The sequence below is a fragment of the Hyperolius riggenbachi genome, chromosome 11 (genome assembly GCF_040937935.1).
Source record: "Hyperolius riggenbachi isolate aHypRig1 chromosome 11, aHypRig1.pri, whole genome shotgun sequence".
Taxonomy (NCBI): Eukaryota; Metazoa; Chordata; class Amphibia; order Anura; family Hyperoliidae; genus Hyperolius; species Hyperolius riggenbachi.
Genome location: NC_090656.1, coordinates 101,479,583 through 101,498,433, shown reverse-complemented (window position 1 = coordinate 101,498,433; position 18,851 = coordinate 101,479,583). Strand labels below are relative to the sequence as shown.

Genomic DNA, 18,851 nt, shown 5'->3' with positions numbered 1-18,851 from the left:
TGCAGCCTCTTTTACTTTACAAGCAAAGGTTTCTGCAGGTGATGAAACAACCAATCAGGATCTGCATCATGAAAAAGAATACATTTGCAACAATGGTTTATTTTAAACAGTGCCGTAAGTGGACCGCACAGTTGGAAAACAAGAGAGAAACTGTTCTGATATCCCAGAAGGTCAGCTTTCAAGAAGGTAATACATTTGGTAGGCCCTAGTTTCCATGGCCATGGTGGGGTTCTTTGCTAAGTTCCCTAGGTCACCATCACCTAACTTCATCTAACTTCAAAAAGAAAAAAAAGTAAAACACAGGGACTGCTGTATTGAACTGCAGGTCAAACAGCACATTTATTAATATCAACTAACATATATGATAAAGTTAAATAAAGACACAAACATAAACAATGGCAAATGCAAAACAACCACAGCAGGTAAGGTCTTTGGATATTATATTATAACGCCGCACTAGTTTAACAATAGGCCTTCTGTCTTTGGGTAGCAAGTGCAGCACCAGGGGAGAGAGTGATGACATCATCACTGCCCACTACCTATGTTTCATGTTTATGTTTGGATGCAGGAAAGTGAGTACAACTGTCAAGAAAAGCAGAACTGGAATCATTTCTCAAGACTGATAAACCAAAACAGAACCAATAGAATGATATCAAAGCATCAACAGATTCCTTTGAAACTAGCCCGTGCCCATGACTCCAGCTTGAGGGTTGGTGCCCCACCCACCACTGAAAAATTCTCTGTAACCCAGTAACATCTATAAATAACTTTGTTTTAACTGGAGTTTCCATCCAAAAAAATGTAAGCCCATACCAGCAAATCATCTTGGTGTTCTTGACTAAAGTTAACTAAATGGTAACAGGCACCTACACTAACCATGGCAGAAGCCAACAATCTGAACAAAAAAATGTGTTCTATAGGGACAAAGTTAAGCTTGCACACAAAAAAAAAAGCTGTAGTAGGTGGACCGGAACTTGATTTGTTTTAATGCATTAAAGGGAACCTGATGTAAGAGGCATATGGAGGCCACCATATTCATTTCATTTTAAGCAACAGTATACCAGTTGCTTGGCTATATCCTCTGCCTCTAATTCTTTTAGTCATAGACTACAAACAAGCATGCATCTGAAAAATCAGGTGTTTTTGACATGTCTGCATACATGTTCCTGCATACATGTTCCTGATGGAGAGGGAGCGATCGGCCTCTGAAGGGGGCTATGTATCTTTTTTTTTTTTTGAACACCACACCCCCCCCCATCTCAAGTTCCCTTTAAGCAACATACAAGCATAAAAAACATTAACCACTTTAAGAATGACTCCTGTTCTTGATTGTATGGCTCACTTTAGTAGACAAGTAATTTTCTCTCAAATTTTTTTCTTTAATCCTCTAGAATGAAATGAATCCTGGAACCTCCTTTGGACTATTTTTTAAAGACGGCTTTAAACGTATTGATTATATTTTGGTTTACAAGAAGTCAAGTCCACAGATTGAAAAGCGAGGCACCTTTGAAAAGAACCTACGAGCCGAGGGGTTAATGCTGGAACGAGAGGTTAGTCTGCTCTGTACCAACAGATGTCACCGGCAACATTTGCTAAAACAAAATCACTAGACATGAATTTCTGGAGCTCCTCGTACGTTGTCATTTTTATTCTGCTAGCTGCTGGCATCTGTTTGCCTCACATTAAAATATTAATGGTACGACCATGTGCCTGCTTTTAGTTGTTAACATTAAATCAATTTCAGTTGACTGTGATTCCCTTAGCGACTGATGTATTATAATCGCTAGAGAGAGCCTGGTGTGTAACATCAAGAAGCACTTTAAACTCACGTTACGCACAAACTAATACAGACTACTTTATGATCTATTTTCTCTGTGTTGTTTGGTTGACTAAGAATGCTACTAAGTGTTCTAAAAAAATGTTTCACTATTAAGGACAATCTGTCTTGTTAATTCTAGTACTTATAGTCCAGTAATGATGAGGGAATACAACTATTTTTGCTTCATCAAAATTTTTGCACAAAAGAGACTTCACGAAAAAAGTATGACTTTTTCCGCAATTCATGCCAATGGAGTACGGCCCCGATCCGGATCCTATCCGGATCCGGTCCGTTTGCATCAGGCATGCATCAGGCTGCCATCCGGATCCGTGTGGTAAAAATAGCGAAATTACTATTAAAATTGTTGGGGTCAGCAGAAGGTGCACCTGGTACACCTGTAGAATCAGGTTCCTCCGCTGTTTAGGCCTCACTTCCACCTCTGACATACTGCCAAACAGCTCCAGCACGTTAGTCACTGCTGCTCCACTCCAGGAATGCTGGGCCCATGTGTCCCCATCCGAAATGGCCGCTAGAATACGCATAGGAAGTGGGGTAGAACGTCAGGTGTTTGTATCCAGTGTGTTCTGTGCTTTCCGTTCCCCATTGGTTTCTATTTCCGGATGGTGCAGTCAGGCTCCGGTCCGGGTGCGTGGGCCGGATGATCCGGACCCGAAAAATAGCGCATGTTGGAAAAGTGTCCGGATCTGATCCGGCTCCGTTCTGTACGGAACGTACGCATGTGAACGTCCGCATAGACTTTGCATTGCTATGCGGAACGTACGTTCCATGTGCAGTATACGGTCTGGATCCGATCAGGCGAATCCGGACAGGGAACGCTAATGTGAACCAGGCCTACGAGTACATATGTTTTCGCAAAAATTACAATATTGCAAGTCTTTGGTCTGTTTTTCAAAATTGTTTCCTGTGTTGAAATTTGGAAACTCATCTCTATGGGTCAGTTTATTTTTAAAGCAAACCTGAGTTGAAATATAAACTTATGAGAAAATTAAGTATATGAAGTGGGCACAGCAGCTAGAGTAATTTAATTCCCTATAAACTAAACAAGCCTCACCCACAGCTTGGCACTCTGAGCCTTAGTAGCAAGGGCTTATGGGAGCTCAGTCTGGGCAGGAGGAGGTTACTAGCCAGAGATTTCAGAGGCAGAGGGGAGGAGGGAGGATGAGAGGGGAGTGAAGTTTTCACAACCTAAGGGCTGGAGAGGCAGAGCAGCTTGCCTGTGTGAAATGTGACAATCAGAACATGGCCGCTCTCGTTGTATCACAGGAATACATCATCATAAACTGTTGAAGCTGTTTGCAGCTAGATTTGCTGTGTAAACTATCTAAACTTTAGATAAGGTATATAGACAAGTTACTTGTTATAGTTAGTTTTTCATCTCGGATCTTTAAGTGAATAATTTTCATCTCCCCTATTTTGCCCTTGAAGCCACATAAAATGTCCCCTTCCCATGTTATAGCACAGTGCTCTTCACATGAGCCAAACTAATACTTTATATGACCAACACTCGGCAAGCAAGCACCAATGACCAATCTCCATTTGCAGAGTAGTCCATAGGCACGCTGGCCCCTGTTTGAGCAGACTAACCTTGGCCAAATGATCTTGGATGCAGTGGTGGATTGAGCCTCCCTATTCACTGCCTTGTGATTTTGTCATAAAGGTGTTACCTTCATAGCATACTTGACCAAAATTAAATTAGTGCAATGAAGATCATTCAAGCAGTAGATTGTCAAAATAGTTGTCCATCTCAGCAAACCTCTCCTGTGTGTGCCAGATATCTGGATCACTGTATAAATTAGTAGTAGAGAATTGTACCATGTTAAGCCTGGTACACACCATGCAATTTCCCGTCAGATAGACAATAGAGATGGCCCGAACCTCCGATTTTCGGTTCGCGAACTTCTGCGAAAGTTCGGTTCGCGTGAACTTTCGCGAACCGCAATAGACTTCAATGGGGATTTGACGCAAAGCAGCGTTTTAAGGTCAGAAATCACATTGAAGGCTAAATTGCAGGCTTAAAGTGCTTTAAAACATCTTGCATGTGTATACATCAATCAGGGAGTGTAATTAGAGTACTGCTTCACACTGACACACCAAACTCTCTGTGTAATGCACTGCAAACAGCTGTTTGTGTAGTGACAGGCGTGCTGGACTGGTGCACACCATGGCCAGAGTGCAGGCCGTGGCGGTTTTCAAGCCCATATGGTCGCCGGGCTGTGGTAGTAGATCAATGATAGAACAACAGTGACTGTCCAGATAATCAAATTTGGTCTGTCCATAATGAAGCAACGACTTTATTATCTTGGGTGTGCCCCCCCCCCCCGAGACACTCATATAGCCGGCGGTCATTGCTTCATTGTGATACGCAAGCCCCTTCACCGCGGCAAGGTAATGATCACGAAGGGGAATTGGCACATGTACATGCCTTTTGTTTTGTTGTTGCAGCTGCAGTGCAGCCAGAAAAATTAGGCAGGCATGTACACGCACCAGAAAAATTATATATTCAGGAATCTACCTGGAGTCCTGGACCCTGTTGGTGGTGGCGGAGAAGGCAGTCAAGCAGCCTGCGGGGGGAGCATGTGGGGGGATAATGTGGGGAGCGACTTAGTCTTGGGGCAGGCAGTCAGTCACACGGCGTGCAATCAGAGATGCTGTGTGTGGGGACTGACTTAGTCTTCGGGCAGGCCTGAGCATGCTTTTCAGACCAGGCATCCGTGGTCAGATGTACCTTTGACCCAACGCTGTGTGCCAGAGATGTCATCACTTGACTTTCAACATCACGGTATAGTTTAGGTACAGTGTTTGAGAAAAAATTGTGGCCTGGTATCTTACACTGCGGTGTATGGCTTCGCTTTTGTGTGCTGCTTTTCTTCAGGTGGTCATCCCATTGCAGTTTGTGCTTTGTAATCATGTGCCTTTGTAAGGTAGTTGTCCCTATGCGGGTCTTGGTCTTTCCACGGCTCAATTTTCGGTGGCAGAGAGTACAGATGGCATTACGCAGCGCTGTACAGTGTATATATATATATATATATATATATATATATATATATATATTGTCTTGTCACTAACTGTCCCTCAAAGGAGCTCACAATCTAATCCCTACCATTTCCATATGTCTATATTATGTAGTGTAAGTACTGTAGTCTAGGGCCAATTTTTTTTTTTTTTAGGGGGAGCCAATTAACTTATCTGTATGTTTTTGGAATGTGGGAGGAAACCGGAGTGCCCGGAGGAAACCCACGCAGACACGGAGAGAACATACAAACTCTTTGCAGACAGAGACCTGGCTGGGCTTCGAACCAGAGACCCAGCGCTGCAAGGCGAGAGAGCTAACCACTATGCCACCGTGCTGCCTAAATGTCAAGGAGAGAATAATACCGGTGAACTGGTAATTAATGAAGCACAAACCCCAACGGGGGGGAGCAGCTGAACCAATGAACAATGTACACAAATTATAGGAATCAACTTCTCACAGTGCATATCAATTTATTATTCCAAAGTACATATTTTACATTGTACACAAAAAAATGTCCACGCCGCTGAGCCCTGGGGTGATGGCATTTTGGTGGTGGCAGCCGACTGAGTGTTAAGTGAGGTGCCAGAATCTGAGCAGGAGGAGGAAGATATGTCACGATTCTGTGCGGAAGCTGAGAAAGATTAGGTGTTCTGTGTTAGTCAACTACGTCCTGACAATATTGGGGGTTGATGGCACGTGCCTTCTTCTGAACATTGTACTTTGGTCGAGGGCAGCACGAAATCATGACAGCAGGACCTCGAAAAGACCTGCCAGGTGGCCTGCCTCTGCCTTTTGTTTTGTCCATATTGGGGGGGATGAAGTGAAAGTTATGCACTGACTTGACTAATACAATGTGCAGTCACACAGGTGCAGTTAACAGGTATGCACGGAGTGGTGTATCACACTGCGTGCACTCACGTAGGTAGGTGGGTGCACTGAACACAACAGGTATGCAGTGATGGGTATTACAATGTGCACCTGTCACACACAGACAGGTACCGGACAGATACAGTGACACTGCGTGTGCTCATGTAGGTAGGTGGGTGCACTGAAGTGAACAAGAGCAGGTAGATATATGCAGTGATGGGTATTACAATGTGCACGTGTCACACACAGACAGGTACCGGACAGGCATAGTGACACTGTGTGCGCTCACGTAGGTAGGTGGGTGCACTGTGAACAACAGGTAGGTAGGTATTTTTTAGCAATAAGAATCAGCAAGGAGCAAGCTAACAAGCCTACAAGAGCCTAACTAAGCTTTCCCTATGAGAGTCTGCAGCAGCTTTCTCTTCTCTAATTACTGCAGGCACACGAGTGAGTCCAATGCCTGACGCTGCCTGCCTAAGGGGGGGAGTGGCTCCAGGAGGGAGTGTAGCCTGATTGGCTACAATGTGCCTGGTGACTGTGATGTAGAAGGTCAAAATTGACCCTAACGATGTAGTATAGGAAGCGAATCGAACCACCATAAAGTTTGCGTTTGTGGGCGAACGCGAACCACCGAAATTCGCCAGCGAACCGTTCGTCAGTGAACCGTTCATCGGTGAACCGTTCAGGCCATCTCTAATAGACAAGTCAAATACATTCTTTCCAACAGGTCTGATCTGATTTGTGATCATTTTTCTGATTGATTTTGTATGGAAGTGATCAGAAAATTGAACATAAAAACAATCAGAAATCAGATTGCATGGTGTGTTCCAGGCATTAGCGGTCAGTAAAAACAAGAAATTTTGAACTAGGATGATACCATTTTTTGGTGAACTTAAAACAAAAACTTAAAACTATAAGAGTAAGCATTCGGCTATCCCACCTTCATCAGACTGGGATCATATGATGTCTGATGAAGGCGGAATAGTCAAAAGCTTCTTCTTTTTTTTTTTTTTTAAGTTAGCCAATAAATTGTATCATCCTGATACAGGATCTGTGTCTGTTGAAGGCAGAGTAGCCAAAAGCTTACTCTTATTTTTCCAAGTTAGTCAATAAATGGTATCATCCGGATTCAAAACTTCTTGCTTGTACAAATGAATAATAGAAAAAAATTTCCAGCTCGAATGTTATATCACTGCTAAGTCTGCAATCTGAAGCCTTTAATGCTGCATTCATTGCACAGGCATTTCTATTCTTGGCTTACAAGTACTGGAACGCATGATTTCCTTCAAATGCTGGAAATGCAGATTTCTAGTATAGTCATTAAGCTGTACACATGAAAATGCACAATATGGTGGTTTTTATATGTTTACAGCTATGTCAAGAGGTTGGCTGTCCATCTGCTCTCATCATCTCAATAAATGATGGCTTCCATTAGTTCAAGTTGCTGCTTAGTAAAAGTGCTCTCATAACAGATAATGGCTTTTTTGCACACAGAGATGATTAGCTTTCCTCCAGTGCACTGTACAGACACATGCAAAAAGCTGCTTTTTTATTCAAGTGTTAGGAGATTACTAGAAGGTAAAGCTAGATGACAGATCTTATGTACATTTAAAGGGTCAGTGGTTTATTTATTTTCACTAGTTATATAGCTCCACCCACAAAAACAGCACCACCACAGTGCCGCAAATAGCAGCAAAGAAAGGAAATTTGGGTGCATGGTGGCAGAGCCGGGACTAGGTCCTCCAGCACCCAAGGCTGAGACACCAAAGTGCGCCCCTCCATCCCTCCACCCCAGCCGTTACACACTGATTGCTCTGAGACTAAGAGGCACCCCAGGGTCCCCAACACCTTAATCTCTAGTTATCTGGCTTGTATTCACTTCCATGTATCTCCTTTTCTTATTCCTTTCTGCTTCAAACACAATTAGGAATGACAGCTGAATGAATTCTGCGCCCTCTCCTACACTGCGCCCTGAGGCTGGAGCCTCTCCAGCCTATGCCTCGGCCCGGCCCTGCATGGTGGCCTCCAGGTGCTGAAATTTCTGCAATGCGGCTATTCCACAATGCGATGCTGCTACTTCCATTTCCGCAATGCCACTTTTTGCATTTCCGCAATGCAATGCCGCTATTTGCAGTTCTGCTAGAATTTCCACAATGCAATGCTGCTTTTCTGTAATGCAATGCTGCAATGTGCATTTCCCAGACGCCCACAATTTCAAATCAGCTGCCTCCAGGTGTCAAAACACCTTGAATACCGCAGATTGTGGCTTTGTGGTAGAGAGGGGAGCAAAGCTTTAAGGTTAATTTTAGTTTAGGGCTAGGTGCCACCAGAGTGGGTTAGGGTAAGGCACCACTAGGGAGGGTCTTAAGATTAGGCACTACTTGGCGGGTTCTTAGGGTTAGGCACCACTGGGGGGGGGGAGTCTTAGGGTTAGGCACCCCAGGGGGTGTCTTAGGGTTAGGCACCACCAGGGAGGGTCTTAGGGGTAGGCACCACCGGGGTGGGGGGGGGCTGGGTGGAGGGGAGTCATAGGTTTCGGCATCAGTAAAGGGAAGGTTCTGGGTAAAAGTAGGGTTAGGTTTAGCCATAGTAAAATATCGGTAAATATTATTGATGTTTTACTATCGGAATTCAGTTGTAGAATATGGCGAATTTTAGCAAAATTGTACTAGCAGTAAACCCCTGTGCCCTGTTTTATAGGCACTTTTTTAACATGTTTGCCCTATGGAGTGCTTTATAAAGGTAAAACTAACCAGTCCACCAATCTCTTGTCTCTTCTGTAATCACACAAGCAGACATATGCCAGTTTGGACAGATCCCTACAGTCTTTACATGCGTTTAGTTTCATAAAACATTAAGTTGAAAAGTTGCAGTGTTTGCACAATAAAAAAGAAGAATATATGCAGCAGCAATTCATAGCTTCTCATTTGCTCCCCTCCTCTGCAATCTCCAGTTTCCTACCTGCCATTCCCCATGCCCATTTGTTTAGTTTGAATCCTTAATTGGCTGTGAATCAAGCAGAGAGGTGTGGCTTCAGTTGGCTGAGTAACAATTCTTCCCCCCTTCATGTCCATGTGACTAAAAGGGAGCGTTTAGATGGACTGGATGCGAACGGCCAGCAATCAGTCTCTTAGTATCAATAACTGTTGGTTAGGTTTAACTTTTTTTAGTTTTTCTTTTCTTTCTTAGGCTAAAACCTGGTACACACTTTCAATTATGTGGAGGTGGTAAAATTAGTCAGTGGTTGGCCAATCATAATTGAACGTCTGCACCAGGTTCAACCACTTGAGGACCGCGGTGTTAAACCCCACTAGTGACCAGGCCATTTTTTAGTAAATGGGCCACTGCAGCTTTAAGGCTTCGCTGCAGGCCACACAACTCAGCACAAAAGTGATTTTCTCCCCAACAACTGTTCGCTCCTCCAATGTTTTTTTTTGTAAATATTTTTCTTTTTCTTTAAATAAATTTGCTTATATTTTAATACATTTTCCCTCCTCCCCTCCCTCCCCCAGTCAGCCTATCACAGCGATTGGCTGTGATAGGCTTCAACCTATGACAGCGGATTGCTCCAGTGTCCCCCTAGTACAGCGCTGCCTTAGATCGTAGCTCTGTCCATAGTTAGTAGATGGTGGTTTCGCCATCTAAAAGTCTCCGAGCGGTGATCACCGCTAGGAGACTGAAGGCAGACCGGAGCTCCATCATCCAAGCAGAGATGCATGCGCATTAGCGCACGCTCTCCTGCAATCCCCATGTGTATGGATAAGCGCTCAGAAACTTGCTAGCACATCAATAATTAGTAAAGTTGCAGAAAATATAGCCCCCCCCCCCCCTTCAGGGAAAGACTCACCAGATGTTGCGGCCTTCAGGGCCCGTATTCACTTCCGGGGTATTGGCCACCCCGCAGCCTCACTGGCAATCCGCCAAATGTAGATCCGGATCTGTTTGGGCAAATAAAGTGCTCCACATAGCGTAAAAGCGTAAGGGATTTATTCAAAAGTCTAAAAGCTCCACTGACATAGGCAGGCAAGATAAAAGGTAAAAGAACATCCAGCAGCCAGTCCCCTTACATGGAAAACCTCCACTAGTGCGGAATAGGGGGTGCAGGGGTCAGACTGTGCTTGGCTAGCGGCAAGGCGTACACCTCTGCTGCCTCGCTCACCCTCGGTGTCTAATCGGGGATCCCCACTGGCAAATACTGTTAAGGAAAGGGCTCCTCGCACATACAAACAGCCGCGTCCGGCTGGCGCTGTGCGTGTGACGTCACTCCGTGCATCATTAACCTCCTGAGCGTTACGCCACTCAGGAGGCTTTGCAGCCTCAGAGTCCCCCAGCATAAAAAATAGATTGCATGCCTGCAAAAGGTTTAGCTAGCACTAGGCTAGCTAGTACTGGTGGCCATAACCCCCGTTAAGGAATTACAGCCATAACATACTTTCCTGGCAGAGAACTGGGCTTCTGAGAGCAGACAGGGCTGCCGGATCTTTGGAAAGGTCGCAAAGGCCCGGGCCTTGAGCAGGTGCAACCCATGAGGGCACCTAGATGTGAAATAGGGGTTGCTTCTTGCTACACATAAAAGAGAAGCCTGCAAATGGGGGAAAGCGCATAAAAAGGGGGAGATGATGCCCAAGGGCGTTGTATGTAAAAGAACAGAGCCACAATAAATGGATGTTACACATGGAAGAGGGCACTACTCATGGAATGGGAGGGGTGCTGCTGCACATGGAAGGGGAGCTAAACATACTTGTCCTAGAGGCAGAAAAAGTATTAATCCAGCCTTGAGAGCAGGGCAAGATAAAAGGTCAGTAGGTCATATATTTAGCGCTATGAGACACAGGACAGACTGTTTCATTGAGCTGAAATTAAAAATGAAATCTACAGTTTTAAGTTTTCAAACATAACATAAAACTGTGGAATATCTAAAAGTCATTTTTATGAGAAGGAAAATAGATAAAATAGTTTATCTCATCAGTTAAATTTCACTTTAAGCACAAAATAAGACTGTGACATTTTAGCAAAGGACAATTTAGAAGTATACCTATAATTATTTATCTCATCAGTTTATTTTCACTTCATGTTTGCTTTAATCATTTATACAGATGCTTAAATCCTTTTGCTTAAAATTACCATAATTATTTTGGTTGACACTTTTAGCAACTTTTGCTGTACAGGAACTCTGCTTAGCGATCTACCAAGCAACCTGTTTTGTACCAAGGAGTGGGAAAGGGGCAGTACAAGTAAGGTGTGATTAGATGCAGGGACTTCAAAAGACAAAAGCAGCCACATTAATGATGTAATCAATGATGTCCTGGGATAACTGTATTCATGCTAGTATGTCACCTGATATGATCAAAATGATCATTTTGGCCAATTAAAATATCTGTATGTAGCTGTACACCATCTCTTATTTTAACTACAGCTCCTCTCTATGCCATTTATCTATTGGGCTCCTTCAAGGCTTTGTCTTTGGTCCCCTACTTTTCTCCATCTTTGGGCATTGCAATGAATAATTAATAAACTCATCTGGATATCAACATCATCACATATGCAGATGATACACAAACCTTACTCTCAACTTTACCCATTGCTACACCTTTGTCTCCCATGGCTATACCCATTTGCCACACCTTTGTACCAAGCTGCCTTTTTGTTGTTTCATGATCTCTCTCATTGAACATGAGTAAAATAACTGATTATGTTGCCACTCTTCCAATGTGTGTCTCAGTCAGAAATAACAATAAATGACAATAACATCCCTGTAACCTCAGCTCGTCATGCACGCTGCTTAGAGGTAATATTCAATTCTGGTGTCTCTTTATGTGACACATTCAGCAGCTAACTGCTTCTATTCATCTTCATTTCAAAAGCACACACTGCATCCGTCCTTTGCTTATGCAGGATGCCAGTGTACGCCTGAACTATATTCTGTGTTGATTATTATAAAAGCCTCTTCTATGGTCTACTAACTAACAGATTAGCATCTCTCCAATTGATACTGAAATATGCTACTTGATTTATCCACCTTCTTTCTTGCTCCCTATCTCCTCTACTTCTTTGTCAGGCTCTTTACTGACTGCCTTTTATCCAGTTCAAACTTCTGACTCTAAAAGTGCGTACATATGCAGGAAATATGTCACCCACAGGGAATGAGACTTGATCCCTCTAGTTATAGTCTGGGCTGAGCTGCATACAGATGCATTGTTTCAGGTGTGTGTGTGTGTGTGTGTGTGTGTGTGTGGGGGGGGGGGGGGCGAGGGACAACGGCAGGGTAAGGAAGAGTACAAAGAATAGTCAGCTGTCTGGAACTCTTGGTGATGCATCGTGGTGGATTGCAGCTGACCACTAATACACATGGTCTGTTACTCGGCAGACATGTCCCCTAACTAGCCACCTCTGCTGAAAATCTTCTAGCAAGTGTACACAGATTAACACTAAAAACATTCTATAGTAGCATACTACTGCTCCTCAAATACATACTCCACACTGCACACAAACTTATGCTGTTCTCCAGTGGAATTACCGGTACCTCCTCACATTTATATACAGGACTTCTCATGAACGTCTACCTTTCTTTGGAATTCCTTCAAAAAAAATCATTTGCCATAAATAAAATATAAGAAGTTGTAAGCCCTGAGAAATTTGGTTGGCTATTGTATGTACAGTAAGGCTATTGTTGTGTTTTACAAACTTTTGTCATATGTGCCCACATAGTTTTTTACTTTGTACAATGCCATGGAAGATGATGATATATAAATTAATAATAATTATAGTAATAACAACAATCTCTTTTTCACTTCTTGCTTGTAATTTCCCACTATTTTTTGAGTACAACAAAAGTCCCCAGTATCCGGCACAGGCAGGAATTGCTTGCTAGTTGCTTGAACCGGTGCTTAAAATAACACTAATCTCCCCTCAGAGCAGCAGCAACAACTCACCGACCCTCCGACACCATCGCCTAAGCATCCTGCAGCTCTCATGGGCTTTCTGACGTCCTCCGTGTACGGCACCCGGCATGTCCCCTTAGCCATATCAGGTCACGTGACACACCAGGAGAGGTGCATGGATGCCTGAATGCCACTGGGAGCTGCAGGATGCATTGCAGATGGTGCCCGGAGGATTGGTAAGTTGTTGCTGCTCCGAAAATTCTTGAAGTTCAGCCCCAGTTATCGCTCTCAGGCATGTTGATTAGTCGATACTTGATGCCTGAGTTCCAAATAACGGGGCCTTCACTGAATAATTCTATTCCTAACCTGTTCCAGACAATGCTAATTGAAATCTATTCCCTATTTGACAGCTGTTTTCCCCGCCAGGCGTAGATTTCAATCACTTGTGCTACATGGTCACATCACTCCCGGCATGCACACTGTTGTCTCATTGCTCAATCCCGCTCACTCTTCTGTCATAATGACAGCAGATTGAGCAGGCTGCAGCAATGAGACAGCAATTAAATAACTCCATGGCCATGGGCCAGCAGGCATGGTCGGAAGAGCCAATTTCCGATTCCGAGGTAATTCCGCATACCGCCACTACCGAAATTCCACTACCGTTTCATTCCGACGGAATTCCTGAGCTATTCCGCGGTATACGGAATTCCGTCGGAAAATCTCTCTCTCTCCTCCTCCTCCTCCTCCTCCTCCTCCTCCTCCTCCTCCCATCCATCCATCCATCCATCCATCCATCCATCCTCTTATATCATCCAGTAGGGGAATTGCAGATTTTCAAAACAGCTTATATACCATAGCTGGGATTTGAACCCAGGACACAGTGTGTAGTAGGTAAGTATCGGTCTTAACCTCTAGACCATAAACCACACTACATGGTAAAGCTGTCCTAGCATAAACCATACTACCATTATGATCAATTCAATAGAAAAAGTAGCATGATTAAGGATTTGTACTTTTTGAAAAGCATGCTTATATACCATAGCTGGGATTTGAACCCAGGATGCAGTGTGTAGTAGGTAGCTGTCTTAACCTCTAGACCATGAACCACACTACATGGTAAAGTTGTCCTAGCATAAACCATACTACCATTATGATGGAGGAGGAGGATGAGGAGGATGAGGAGGAGGAGGAGATTTTTGGTGTTATTCCGGAAAATTCCGACGGAATTATAAATTTCCGCGGAATTCAGTTTGAGATTATATAGAAATTCCGTTCCGACTAACAAAATCGGAATTATTAATTCCGACCGGAATCACGGAATTAATAATTCCGCGGAATTTTCCGACCATCCCTATGGGCCAGTCAGGAGCCAATTTCACTGTCTCCTGACCCCTTGATTACTGTGAATCAATCATAGTAATCACTGTTTAAAAAAGGGATGGCTCTGGTCCTTAAGGGGCCAGAAGCGTCCTGTTCCAAAGTAGTTAATTTCATTATTCTTTTTGTCATGTTTCCCTCACTAACAAAAAAAACAATGTACAGAGGAGCATATTAACAATTTCATTATGTAGCAGATTTATAAGTCTCTGATTGGCTGGGTATAATCATGTTACACAGGAAGCAAAACTGACATATGATTACATGATGGTTAACGACCAATCAGAGACTTTAAAGGACACTTGAAGTGAGAGAGATATGGTGGCTGCCATATGTATTTCCTTTTGAACAATACCAGTTGCCTGGCTGACCTGTTGATCCTCTGCGTAGAATTTTGAGGTGACCATCAGACCTAGGCACTCTTGAGCAATGTCACTTGCACCTACCCATTGGGGTATGAGTTGACTGGGCAATGTACATTCCTATGCAATGTACACTGCAAACAGTCTATGGACACTTAAAGGGGTGGAGAAATAAAGAAAAAAGAAGCAAACCCATAATTACCACTTAGGACACCTCTGCTCCAGGACCCCAGAGCAGTTGCTATGGCTGCTTTGGCTATGCTATTTAAAGGTCATCATGTTTTCTTTAACTAACTTTATTTTTACCTGTTTTAGAATGCAGTGACCAACAATGACATCATGTTTGTCAAAGTTCACTGTCCATGGGATACATTGTGCAAGTACGCCGAGAGGATGAACATCAGAATGCCTTTTAGGTATATTTATTTAGGTTCCTTTTAACCGCATTGTCATTTTCTGTTGCATGTCTGAACTGCAAACTGTTTCAAGACAAGAGATGAAGAAATAATGACTACTGCTCTCTGCTAGCTACCATATTTGCCTGATCCTGAGTGCAGTAATCCAGTCTATCTGTAGATGGCAGCAGATTTGCACACTGGAGTCATCATGGAGGGAAGGACATCAGTGTCCATTCTCCCTGCCATAGTAATACTAGCACACAGGAGTGCTGCTTGGCTCAGGCAAACCGAGCAGCTGCTTGGGGCTTCACCCACAATAGGGGCCTCCCATGCTGCCAGGTCAACCTTGTCTGGGAATTGTACGACCATCCCTACCTCCCCATCACTCATGCACAGCTCTTAGAACAGGGACAACACGAACAGATGGGACAGCAGCGTAGTGACCACGGAGTACACTTCAGATGCAGGAAGAGATTCTGTATCTGAAGTGTGCCACACGGTTGCTGACCAAGGTCCCAAATCCTGCCCACTTTAACAGAGTTTCCACAATCAGGCCTATCGCAAGGTGTTGAGGTTCCCTTTAACTTAATACACTTATTTACATACGGACACTATGAGCCTGATCCACTTCACTTTTTCTCCAAGTTTTCTCCGAGGTGAATAATCACATCGTATCAATAAAATGCCTTTGAAGCCTCCAGTAAGCAAGGGAGTACTCAGAATAAATTTGACACTACTTTTTCACTAATAAATTTGGTACTTCTTCAACTGCAGTGCTCAGGGGCATTTTTAGGCATAGGCATTACAGGCCGCTGCCTGGAGTGGCATTGGTCCTGGAAGAGCCATGCCCATGATTAAGCTGTGCCCCCTGAACTAAGCCCCACCCCCAAACAAAGTCACAACCCCACAGGTGTTTGGTCCTCCTTCTGTCCCCTTGTACCTATTTCTGTCTCCTTGTACCTCTGTCTGTCTCCTTGTGACACCTTCAATCCTCCCGTACCACCTCTGCCTCCCTGTGCATCCAGAGATTGATTAATGTGAAATGGTGCCCTAGGCAAGCAATGATTATGGGTCCATGCTTGATGGCCACCTTGCTTTTTTGTGGGTTAGTATAAAAAAGGCCCCTAGATTCTCTCAAGGCCCTAGGAACCTGCCTAAGTGCCTTGTGGATCATCCGGCTCTGTGTGCATTCCTCTGTGCCTCCCTCTGCCCCACTGTGCCTCTTTGTCCCCTTGTCCCACTATCTGTTCCCATCCCCCTCCTGCACTTTCCCAGTCCATTGTGTTAAGGCAGAGTATAGCGCAGACATGGGTGTCCGCAGAAAATTTTCCAGGGGGGGGGGCAAAAAGTGGGGAGCAAAAAGCGGGAAATCTGGGTTGGTGTTGAGCTACGTCATAATGGGTGTGGTCATGAACCAAAATGTGGGTGTGGTCGCGGGTGGAGACAAGTTTACATGAACTAAGCAATGGTGGGACATTAGATTAGGACAGTGGTGGCGAACCTTTTGGAGGTCGAGTGTCCAAACTGCAAAGTGACTTTACTGTCACAAAGTGCCAACAGCAATTTAAACTAAATACAAACGTTTTAACTCATACATGAACATTATGGAAAATTAAGTTGAAAATAAACTGTGAAGATAAACAATTTCATCCATCGTACTCCTGAAAAAATTATTCCTTTTTTTAGAACCTCCCAGTTTCATTTTCTGTTTTAAAAAGCGGAAAAAGTAGGTTTAATGCTATTGTCTCATATGATGATGATTCAGCTTTTTACATAGTCTCGCAGTTAGCAATCATGTGACCCCCAACAAGACAAATTCAGCAATCATGAGCCCCCCCCCCCCCCCCAACAAGACAAATTCAGCAATCATGAGCCCCCAACATGACCAACTCAGCAATCATGAGGCCCCCAAGACAAATTCAGCAATCATGAGGCCCCCAACAAGACAAATTCAGCAATCATGAGGCCCCCAACAAGACAAATTCAGCAATCTTGAGGCCCCCAACAAATCATGAGGCCCCCAACAAGACAAAGTCAGTAACCATGAGGCCCGCAACAAGACAAATTCAGCAGTCATGAGGCACATAAATAGACAGCTTTTCACATAAATAGGCAGAATGCCCCCTTAATATGTAGACACCTCTCACCTGGCAGCAGTTCCCCAAAATACACTCAATCTGACAGCAGTGGTTCCCCAAAAATAGGTAGCCCCAGGTCTATAGGTGTCCCCAGAATAGGTGGCCAGCGGTATAGATGTCCCCAGAACTGGTATCCAGGGGTAGAGATGTCCCCAGAACAGGTAGCCAGGGGTATATGTGCCCAGTATATGTAGTCAGGGGTATATGTGCCCAGTATATGTAGTCAGGGGTATATGTGCCCAGTATATGTAGGCAGGGGTATATGTGCCCAGTATATGTAGGCAGGGGTATATGTCCCCAGTATATGTAGGCAGGGGTATATGTCCCAGTATATGTAGCCAGGGGGATATGTCCCAGTATATGTAGCCAGGGGGATATGTCCCAGTATATGTAGGCAGGGGGTATATGTCCCAGTATATGTAGGCAGAGGGTATATGTCCCAGTATATGTAGGCAGGGGGTATATGTCCAGGTATATGTAGCCAGGGGGATATGTCCCAGTATATGTAGGCAGGGGTATATGTCCCCAGAAAAAGTAGCCAGGGGGATATGTCCCAGTATATGTAGCCAGGGGGATATGTCACAGTATATGTAGGCAGGGGTATATGTCCCAGTATATGTAGGTAGGGGGTATATGTCCCAGTATATGTAGCCAGGGTGATATGTCCCAGTATATGTAGCCAGGGGGATATGTCCCAGTATATGTAGGCAGGGGTATATGTCCCAGTATATGTAGGCAGGGGTATATGTCCCAGTATATGTAGGCAGGGGTATATGTCCCAGTATATGTAGCCAGGGGGATATGTCCCAGTATATGTAGCCAGGGGTATATGTCCCCAGAAAAAGTGGCCATGTGTGCCCCAGCAGGAGGGGAGCAGCGCAGAGAAGAGGGAGAGCTATGGGCACTCACCTTAGGGGGCTCTCCCTCCCTCTCTCGCTCTCCCCTCCGGAGTCCAGAATGAAGTGTGCAGTGGCTGGGCAGCCGGCGGAACTTACCTCCTCTCATCGCACGCGTCGGATGGATTAGCCGCTACTCTGGTCTGATCCAGACCAGAGTGCGGCACCAGAACTTCCGGCGCAGGAGCGAGACGAGGTAAGTTCCGCCCACTGCCCAGCCGATGCACACTTCATTCCGGAGGGGACAGCGAGGGAAAGAGAGCCCCCTAAGGTGAGGGAAGGGGGGGGGGGAGATGTCCGCCCTTCCCCACTGTGCCCATAGCTCTCTCTCTTCTCTGCGCTGCTCCCCTCCTTCTGGCTGCACGGGCACGCGGCCAGGGGGGGGGGGGGGGGCAGCGGGCGGCCAGGCTCGGGCAGATGCCCGGTTTTGCCGTATGTGCGGATGCCCATGAGCGCAGAAGAAACTGTGCTCTAAATTCCCATCTGGAGTCCAGTGCTGTGCCTGTGTGGCCTTCCTGTCTGTTTACTGCTCCCTCTAGTGCTGGCTCTCCTCATGTAGCATGTAATCATGCTACATGCGGTAGGAGATGCTGGGCAGTAGGGCAAGCGAGCAGAAATGCAGAAGCACAGGACTCCAGCAAAAAGGTGAGAGCACAGCTTCTGCTGCACTATACTCTGCATTTACACACTTGGCACACAGCTGGGGTACTGCAGGAAGGAGGTGTGCAACAAAAAGCAACAGGATCAGCAGGTTGTTCATATCTTGGGGCTCCCTCTATTATACATCCACCTTATACGGCACATGGATTATATTCACTAGTGTTTGGTGGGTTTTGTTTACGGGGGAGGGGTGACACAGGACTTCTTGTCTGGCATGACAAAAAGGCTAGAAATGCCCCTGACAGTGCAAAAAATTTACTCAAACAGAAGACGAAAAATGATCTCCCCGGAGAAAACTTGAATTGGATCAAGCCCTCTGTACCTAACATGGCTTTATGGTAACTCCCACTTTGCAAAATGGACCGGTCGATATTTAGACCCATATTCAATTCACTATTTATCCCGAGTTTTCTCTTCTC

The 18,851-nt window shown here is 44.8% G+C and overlaps 1 protein-coding gene across 1 annotated transcript in view; it reads left to right on the top strand.

Annotated features, from left to right (window-relative positions):
• The window catches only part of ANO3 (anoctamin 3), a 522,514-nt gene that overhangs the window by 263,761 nt on the left and 239,902 nt on the right, over positions 1-18,851 (top strand). The window contains exons 5-6 of the mRNA XM_068261501.1: positions 1,392-1,550; positions 14,656-14,756. Coding sequence (XP_068117602.1) covers positions 1,392-1,550; positions 14,656-14,756 — 260 coding nt within the window. The remainder of the gene's footprint in view (positions 1-1,391; positions 1,551-14,655; positions 14,757-18,851) is intronic.